The sequence below is a fragment of the Sprattus sprattus genome, assembly GCF_963457725.1.
Source record: "Sprattus sprattus genome assembly, chromosome: 2".
NCBI lineage: Eukaryota > Metazoa > Chordata > Actinopteri > Clupeiformes > Clupeidae > Sprattus > Sprattus sprattus.
Genome location: NC_137921.1, coordinates 44,306,027 through 44,316,076, shown reverse-complemented (window position 1 = coordinate 44,316,076; position 10,050 = coordinate 44,306,027). Strand labels below are relative to the sequence as shown.

Genomic DNA, 10,050 nt, shown 5'->3' with positions numbered 1-10,050 from the left:
AATCCGGTCTTTAGGATTGTTTGTAGCAGATAATTTATGAATGGAGTACTGCGTTGTTTGACGTCAGCACGTAGTAGATCTGGGTAGCAGTAGCGTTGTTTGTGGCCTTAACAAGCGCGGCTGTTCTGTTGTTTGGGATTGTACCGAGAGGGTAAGTGAACTGTTGATTCGTGTGATAAGGTAAGGTTAGTTGTTTTGATGTATCTGCTGCAGTAGAGAGGTGAGATTCTGGTGTCATTGCAATATTGTCTGATAATATAGACTGGGTGTTTTTTTCTGTGATTGGGTTTCGTGGTTTGTAGTAGTCTTCTTGCATCGCGGTGGTTCTGTCCCTGTTAGGCTAGGCACGGATTTCCTTGGAGTTCGTGCTGGGGGGTAGTGTGGTGTTATCGGTGGCTTGAGCAGTCGTCTCGGGAGCACAGCCGAGGTCGCAGGTGAGTCGTCAATTGCTGGTTGCTTACCGGGCCTACGGTATCTAGTGTCAGTACCCACCACCGAGCACCTGAAGAGCTAGCGGGTAAGTTAGTTAGTTTTCTGGTTAGGTTGATAGAGGGACGGGATTACTGCGGTATCGTGACTACGTACAGGCTATCGGAGCTTTAATTACTGTTGTAGTATCGTATATTGCATCTGGTTGTGAATTCGTTGAAATTGTGGACAGGTTTAAGGGTCATTGATCATGGAGGTTGCTAAAAATGTGCAAGTTTTTTTGGGTGCTCCATCTGCCGAGTTGCTGGATCTGTGTTCGCGTGAGGAAGTTGTCGCAATTGCGGCGCACTATAAAATTGATGTGGGCGATAAACGCATGACTGAGAATATGAAGAGAATTCTCGGAGAGAAATTAGAGCTGGGACGAGAAGAGGTCGCTGATTTGAGTTCAGGGACAGCTGCTGCGACGTTGGATAGTTCAGGAGGATTATCCTTCGATGAGCGTAGACAGTTGTTACAGTTGGAGGTGGAAATTCGGCAGAATGAGGTAACGAGACTACAGCTGGAGGAGCGGGTGCGCCTTCTAGCCATTGAGGGTGCTGGTCAGGCCCCTGCACGTTCCTTCGATGTTTCAGGTAATTTAAAATTAGTTCCTCGGTTTTCTGAAAGTGATCCGGATACGTTTTTCTCTCTGTTTGAGCGGGTTGCAGGAATCAGGCGTTGGTCCGATGCTGAGCGCACCCTGTTACTGCAATGCACGTTGACTGGTAGAGCTCAGGAGGCTTATTCGGCACTGACAGTTGCGGAAAGTGGCGTTTACGCATCTGTTAAGACGGCTGTTTTGAAAGCCTATGAGCTTGTGCCTGAGGCTTACCGGTTAAAGTTTAGGACTTGGGAGCGATCTGGTAAGCAGACTCGTATGGAGTTTGCAAGAGACCTAGCCAAACACTTTAACAGGTGGCGTTCTGCACTTGAGGTTCATACTTATGAGGAGCTGTGTGACTTAGTTGTATTGGAACAGTTTAAAAACTCTGTCTCTAGTCGCATAGCTACCTACATAAGTGAGCATCAGGTGAGAACTGCCTCTGGAGCTGCTAAGCTGGCTGACGAGTATGCCTTGATACATCGTGTGCCCGAGTACAGAACCCGAAGCGATTATAAAGGGGATTCCAGTTGGTCCTTCCCTGAAAGTAACCAAGGGGAGAGGGTAATACCATCTTATACTGGTAGGCATAATGATCACAGGGCTCCTCAGAACTCTGATGACTACAATAAAATATGCCATTACTGTAAAAACAGAGGTCATTTCAAGGATGAGTGTCCTAAGAAAGTTGGCCACGCAAAGCCTGTAATGGCTGCTGTGTCTGTTGAGGCATCAGTAGTTAAGCCATCTGAGTTTGAAGGTTCCCGTGTGAAGCCAGTTTCTCCCTGTATTTGTCCTTGTACATCTCGGTGTGTCTCTCCCTGTGGTTCTTGTCAGCAGGTGGGGACTGTTGCCAGTCCAGATTATTCGGCTTTTGTGTCAGATGGCTATGTGTCACTAGTGGGAGGTGATTCAAGAGTCCCGGTAAAGATCCTTCGGGATACAGGTGCATTCGATTCATTTGTAGTGGGTTCGGTCTTACCATTTTCTCCTTGTTCAGATACTGGGGATAGTATACTGATATGTGGGATGGGATTGAATGTTGTACCTGTGCCTATGCACAAACTAATTCTTGATTGTGGGTTTGTTAAAGGCGAAGTAACTATGGGTGTTCGCCCTGCATTGCCGCATCAGGGGGTTCATGTCTTGTTGGGTAACCAGTTAGCTGGTAGCCGCGTGTTTGCAAATTTACCGTCTTTAGTGGTTACGACTACTCCTGTGTCACACATGCCTGATAAGGATGCTCAATGTTTTCCGGAAGTGGTCTCAGCGTGTGCGGTGACTCGTGCCATGACTACAGCTCAGTCTAAACTAGGAACCGGGGAGGCTGTTGCTCAGTTGAGTGAGTGTTATCCTGTGCCTGTTCGTAATCCTCCTGTGCAGGAGGACTGGGTGCGAGTAGAGAAGCGATCCCAGTCTCCTAAATCTGATTTCCAGGTGGCCTCACAGCCAATCCGGCAGCCAGTCCCCCAGAACCAGCCTCACCCTCAAGCTTCACCGCAGGCCAAATATGTTAAACCAGAACTGTTCCCTGTCTGGTTTGGTGGTCCAATGCCAGTCTTAACAGAAGCTTATATTTATGAGTTGTTTAACCAAGTTGGGCCTGTGCACAGTGTGAAGGTTTTAAGAAGCAAAGGTTGTGCATTCGTGAATTACTACCGGAAACGAGACAGTGAAGATGCCGTTAGGAAGCTGCATGGTATTATAGTAGCAGGAGGAATACCTCTCACAGTACGCTTTCCTGATCGAATACACCCACACCTTGGGGTGTCCCAAGCTGCTTCTACTGAGCGCACAGATAAACTCCCAGATGAGTGTTATTTTTGGAGATCTTCAGGCTGCATCAAGAACCAGAACTGCCAGTACAGACACATCCCGCAGAACAAGGGCATCGACCACAACCCTCTAGTTTCTCTAGACTCTTTGTCCTGTCCAAATCGCAGACTGATGCGATGGGTTTTGTTTTGCGGTCCTATTGTTTAGACATCCGTCATAGTAAGGGCAAAGAGAAATATTGTGGCTGATGCCCCGTCAAGGGCGATTTGCCCTTGAAGGTTTAGCTACGGCTCTTGTATACATATTAACACCTGTGGTTGCTCCCCTTGGTCTATGCTGTTTCTCTCTATCCTCCACTCTTAAACTGCTTCTCCAGGTGGCAGGGGTTGCTGGGTTGGTTGATGGTAGGAGAGTTGGATCTTGGTGAGTTTTCCTGGTACGTGTGTTTTGTATTTGTGTGCATTGACACTTAGGAATAAAAAGAAAAAGGAAAAAATATATATATATATAGGCCTATTAGATAATAAAATGTGGTATGTTTAGCTTTCTGGTTCCTTGCCATGGGATATGGCTGGGTTCGGACCTATTTCTGGTGGAGGGATGTACTCATATGGGTTCTAGATGGCGGTGGTCGGGTTCGGTTATGAAAGATGTAATAATGTTGTCCCTACCCTGTCTGGGTGCGCCAGGTTGGAACTCTGCTCTTGTGGGGGAAGGTGTCACGGCCCCAGTGGGCCGTGCTGCTGTTCTCTGCGCGCTTGCAGTGTTCCACCTGGGCACTAGGTGTCCCTCATCGTTTTGTGTTCTGAGTCGTAGGTTGCCGTGGATCAGAGGGATAGGCTGCACCTGGGCCAGGTGTGATCTACTCCTTAAAACATCGGAGCAGTTGTTCTCGCGGTCTCCCTCACTCGCGCCTGCATGCTGGTGTTCTGTGGGTCTGCGTGGTTGCGGACCAGATGCCAGCCGAGGCCTTGTTTGATTAATTTAAGCATTTTCTTTACTTTACATATTCTCTATTTTTGTAATAAAGTGTCATTTACCACGAACCTCTCGTGTCCGTCCCAGACTTTTGTCACGGTTGTGAGCCGAACTGTGACACCTGTCAGTTATAAAATAAAGTGTAGACATTTGCCATCTTTACCATACACCCCTTTAGTATCCTTGGTCCCCATCTTGTACGTATGTATATTTTGGGTTTTTGGTTTGATCAGGTTTGTCTTGTTTACTCCCTCCACAGTTTCATGAGGGCAGAGAGTGCTGGGTATATGACAAGCCCCTTCTGAAAAGGATGGCATCACGGCATTGAGGTCAATCCCCCTCTCTCCCAACCTCCACCCCTCTCCGAGACACCCCACCAACACACTCAAGTCTTAATAAGAATTCTGTTGCCTTTTTCCCGAACACTTCTCATCTGAGCTTTGGAATGAACTTCTGCCCTTTTGACGTGTACACACACACTCACAAACACACACATACACACACACACAAGCACACAAAATAACAACATGGAATGATCTTAGAAAATAAAAACAAAAAAGAGCGATATAAATAACATGGAAGATGAAGGGGAAAAAAATGTGCAACTCAAGTTCTTGTCAAACCTCCACACTTGCTTTCAATCTCCCCTTTAAGAATAAACCCTTGAGTGATTGATAGAGTAATAAAATAAACTGAAAACTTTTGAGTTACGAAACTGAATCAAGGCCCTTATGCAACACAAACAACAGTCGCAGTCTCATAGGTGAAGGAGAACCCCACCCTCCCTTTAGGTTCCCTCTGTTCCATGAGGAGGGTGAGGGGAAGCAGAGTAAGTGGGGTTTGAATCGAACAAACCTTGAAAACAACAGGGTTCTGCATCTCAGGGAAACTGGTTACTGAGGATCGAAGGCTGTCTCTCCTGGAATAATTGAAGGCCTTATAACAGTGGACCCTGGCGAAGAGGGGGAGAACTTGACTTGCCTACAGCTATCTGCAACTGTTTATATATATTTAGAAACATATGAAATATATTCTTTTTCTTAACAATATTTCCTTTTTTCCTCTTTCTGGCAGGTGATATAGTATTTTTTGAAAACATGAACTTGAAAACTACGTATCAGAAACCATTCCATTCACTCCCATTTTGGAGGAAAACAATCATATTTCTCTGCTCTTGGTTCCTTTCTGTTAGACCCTGTGTCCATGTAAATATTACATGATGAAAGTCTGAATAGAAGCCCTGAAAAATATGGCTGCTTCTGCAAGAGGGACAGAAAAGTGGACCTACCCTGTCATATTGATACAAACCATTCTAGATTTCATGAACAAATTGAGTGGTTTTTGTTTGCGGTTTTGTGTTTTTTTCTGTCCATTATTTGATTTGATAACATCCCTCACTGCCTCAGTAAGGCAGACTTTTATAGAATGCTGCTTGAGTGTCCAAATTCAATCAGTAGTACCTGTGGCAGTGTAGTTTACGGTAAGAATAGTATTGTCCAATACATCATGATCTAGTGTTCACCATTTATTCGGATTATACATACTCCTGCAGGCTACTCCAGAATATGAAAAACACTTCTTCGAGATGTCAAAATTTTAGTCTTAATTAACACAAGGTTTACAAAACTTGTTTACCGTGCATTGCTAAACGACCCTCATTAGACGAGCACAGCATCCTGGGGGTAACTTTTGCCCTTACAAGAGCATTAAAGTAGGTGGGAGCAGAACCAGCAATCACTCTGTAAACCAGCATAAATTACTTGAACTAAATGCAAGCAGCTACAGTCAGCCAGTGGAGCTCAATGAGTTGTGGGGTGATGTGTGCCCCCTTCAGTAGAGAAGCCATTAAATATGAGTTCATGTAGGATACAAAATCTTGAGGAATCATCTGCTTCTGGAATGGGTCAGAAGGTTGCTAGTCTATTCCTCACTGCCGAAGCGTCCTTGAGCAAGACACTGAACCTGTAATTGCTCCTGATGTGCAGTGTGCCATCAGTATAGAAGTAAAATGTATATACAGGTGCATCTCAATATATTAGAATATCATCAAAAAGTTGATTTATTTCAGTAATTCTATTCAAAAAGTGAAACTAATTTTTTTAAATAGGTTCATTACACACAGACTGATATATTTTAAGTGATTATTTCTTTTAAATTTGATGATTATAACCGACAGCTAATGAAAACCCCAAATTCAGTATCTCAGAAAATTAGAATATTACTGAAGACCAATAGAAAAAAGGATTTTAAACACAGAAATGTTGGACTAGTGAAAAGTATGAACATGTACAGCACTCAAAACTTGGTCTGGGCTCCCTTTGCATGAATTACTGAAGCAATGCGGCGTCGCATGAAGGCAATCAGTCTGTGGCACTACTGAGGTGTTATGGAAGACCATGTTGCTCTTATAGTGGCCTTCAGCTCAATACCCTATAGAATCTATGGGTTTTAGGTCAGGCGAGTTTGCTGGCCAATCAAGCAAAGGGATACCATGGTCCTTAAACCAGGTACTGGGACCTTTGGAAGTGGGTGCAGGCGCCAAGTCCTGATGGAAAATGAAATCCGCATCTCCATAGGATGGTCAGCAGAGGGAAGCATGAAGTGCTCTAAAACAGACGGCTGTGCTGACCTTGGACCTGAGAAAACACAATGGACTAACACCAGCAAATGACATGGCACCCCAAACCATCATTCACTGTGGAAACTTTACACTGGACCTCAAGCAACTTGGATCCTGTGCCTCTCCTCTCTTCCTCCAGACTCTGGGACCTTGATTTCCAAATGAAATGCAAAATGTACTTTCATCTGAAAAGAGAACTTTGGACCACTGACCAACTGTGCAGTCCTTTTTGTCCATAGCCCAGGTGAAACGCCTCTGACGTCTCCAGTTCAAGAGTGGCTTGACACAGGAATGCGACAGTTGAAGCCCATGACCTGGATACGTCTGTGTGTGTAGGCTCTTGAAGCACTGACTCCAGCTGCAGTCCACTCCTTGTGAATCTCCCTTGAATGGGCTTTGTTTCACAATCCTCTCAAGGCTGCGGTTATCCCTGTTGCTTGTGCACCTTTTTCTACCACATTTTTTCCTTCCATTCAACTTCCCATTAATGTGCTTGGATACAGCACTCTGTGAACAGCCAGCTTCTTTAGCAATGACCTTTTGTGTCTTACCCTCCTTGTGCAGGGTGTCAATGATCGTCTTCTGGACAACTGTCAAGTCAGCAGTCTTCCCCATGATTGTGTAGCCTACTGAACTAGACTGAGAGACCATTTAAAGGCTCAGGAAGTCTTTGCCGGTGTTTTGAGATAATTAGATGATTAGAGTGTGACACCATGAGTCTTCAATATTTAACTTTTTCACAATATTCTAATTTTCTGAGATACTGAATTTTGGGTTTTCCTTAGCTGTCAGTTATAATAATCAAAATTAAAAGAAACAAACACTTGAAATAGATCAGTCTGTGTGTACACAATCTATATAATATATGAGTTTCACTTTTTTAATAGAATTACTGAAATAAATAAACTTTTTGATGATATTCTAATTTATTGAGATGCACCTGTACATCCTTGTAAGTTGCTTTGGATAAAAGTGTCTGCTAAATGACTAAATGTAAACTAAATGGGTCATTTCATCAGAAGTACTTGATGCAGTAGTTCTGTGAATAATTGGAATTGGATCCACTGATAGAAACTGGGTTTGATCTCACTTGCTCACTTCTGCAGCACACATACACATATATCAACATTAGTATGTGCAGAGAAGATGGACTTGACATTTTTAATTAGGTCTCTGTGAGGGAGTAATCTTCTATTCTGATGGAATTTGCTCAAAAAAGCCATTTCACTTTAATTCACCCCGTCTTTTTGATAAAAAGGAGGCCTTGCATGTGCATTTTACTTGGGGGAGAGCAATCCAAACAAATTTGTGTTTCTCCCATCATAAACATTACCATTTCTGTCTCTCATCTCATCAGATGCATAATATTAAAGCTCAATGAGTTGACTCCTTTTTGTGTCATGAGAATTTGTCTATGTGGCTTGGCTATGCATTGAAACTTCTGTAATCAATATTTAAGAGCTTTACATTTAATATTAACTACTTACTAACCGAGAGTAAGGTCATGATGGGGAATGTCAAACTGAGGCTTTAACTTATCGGGCGAGCATAGAGAAAGCCAAAGCTGAAGTTTAATATTTCCAGACATGGCCAAACAGGCGAGGGGTAGATCATCTGATGATTGTAACGAAAGCAGTTTGGGTCCTGGTCTAGACACAACTAATTTTTTGTAACTCCCTGAGTTACAAGCCTTCTGGTCTGCTCAATGTGCAAGCTGCCTGTGTAGGTGAAGGCCAGTAACGGACAGAGGTAGGTCGCAGTGGGGGGCTTGTGGCAAAAGGGGAGGGGAAGCAATCAGGAACATGGCAGATTACATCTTACTCGTATAGTATGTTAGCGTACATGTGGTACATGGAACATTTGGTTTGTAAAAATACATTTGTTAAACATACATTTAGGTAAACAATTAACGATAGGAAATATGGTCACTTTAGCAGTATAAGCCTTACATGACATGGAAGCGGGATTTTGCAAAGTTATAATGATGACGTACATCATGCGGTCCGAAGCCCAGTTTTATTAGCATTAGCAATTTTATGTGTTTAATTGTGATGAGTTATGTTGGCTGGCTTGTTCATGGAGAGTTTGATTTAAACATGCGTACTATATAATGGTGGTAGGATGCAATGGCAGTCCATACTTATCTGGCAACAGCTGCAACATGCGCCGCACGCTTTACCCAGGATCCGTATAGGCCCTCAAATAGTACCGCATGCGCTAGCCTTAGCCACCCATGCTAATGCTAAACACATGGCATTTGTTTTAGCCATGAAGAAACACAAACCACCAATTTTTTTTTTTTACCGTTCATACTTTATTCTTCAGATGGACATAGAAAGTAGCCTTTACAATACATATAAAAAAAGTTTTAAGTCATCGTAAGTACATGGGACACGAGGCTCTTACACGAGGCTGCCTGATTCTACTGGGTAAAGACAAAGATTTAGCTTCAAAAGAACTGAAGCCGACAACGAGGCAGATTTGCTTTTGACTTTACTCTCAGAAACTTGAACATCCCCCCATTTCGGTCTTTCCCCACAAAACAAAGATGCACGCAAGTCAATTCAACATAGATGAGCGATTTGCAAATCGCCAAGAAAACAAGAACTTGAACAATTGGTGTCTTGCGGAGGGCATCTTTGTGAGGTGTTGGAAGAGGGAGCAGGCTGATATCTAGTCGACAACTGCGTAGCGGTCTTCGCCTTCTCAGTACCGGTCACTGTAGCCGCCAGACTGGTCCCGGTCCCGGCCGTAGCCTCCGCCTCCACCTCGGCCGCCTCCATATCCACCGCCTCCACCTCGGCCGCCTCCATATCCTCTACCACCGCCTCCGCCTCCATATCCTCCGCCACCACGGTAACCGCCTCCGCCACCGCCACCGCCACCGGGCTTCCCGGCCTTGTCCACGCGGATCGTTCTGCCGTCCACGGACTGTCCATTCATTCCATCCATTGCGTCTTTCGCATCTTCCGGGTTCTCGAATGTGACGAAACCGAAACCACGCGGGTCCTGGGTTTCCCGGTGTCTGGCAACGTGAACGTTTGAGATGGCCCCATACTTAGAGAATGCTTCTTCAAGGGACTGCTCCGTTGTGTCGAAGCTGAGTCCACCGATGAACAGTTTTCCCTCGTCAGACATATCGCTGGTTTAAATTGGTCTGCTGTTCAGCTGGAATGTTCTGCGTGAAGTCCCGGCTAAGGGTGGGTGTCGATGTTAATATCGGCGGTAAAACCGGAAGTGAGTACATAATTCCGGTCTCTGGTTGGTTAAAACTTGTCATCTGACCGGAACATAAAATACGAAACGACTGATTGGATAATACCAGGACCTTTACTTTTTCGCTGAGGAATTGTGTCGAATGCCTGACTTTAAAACGGTCTTTTATTAGTTTTAATCTATTATACGGGTTAACTAACTTGTACCTCACCCTGAAACCTAACGACTGACGATATCTAAACAGTCTCTTGGACTGCCTTAAGGACATCTAGTGTTGGAGGGCACAACACTTCCTTCGATTACAGTTTTTTTACGATTGCATAAACACTAAAATCAGTCAACACTGGCACACAACCTAAAAAGACATCAGGTTCAAATAAAACAACTT

At 44.2% G+C, this 10,050-nt stretch overlaps 1 protein-coding gene across 1 annotated transcript; it reads right to left on the bottom strand.

The window, feature by feature from the left end:
- Positions 1–8,736: 8,736 nt before the first annotated feature.
- On the bottom strand, positions 8,737–9,622 carry LOC308360552 (uncharacterized protein). The gene has a single exon (XM_080832534.1). The coding sequence runs from the start codon at positions 9,582–9,584 to the stop codon at positions 9,153–9,155; it is 432 nt and encodes a 143-aa protein (XP_080688660.1). The 5' UTR covers positions 9,585–9,622; the 3' UTR covers positions 8,737–9,152.
- Between the last annotated feature and the right edge of the window lie 428 nt (positions 9,623–10,050).

Bases quoted from the DNA above. Each gene is read 5' to 3' on its own strand.
- LOC308360552 (XM_080832534.1), bottom strand. From the start codon at position 9,584: ATGTCTGACGAGGGAAAACTGTTCATCGGTGGACTCAGCTTCGACACA.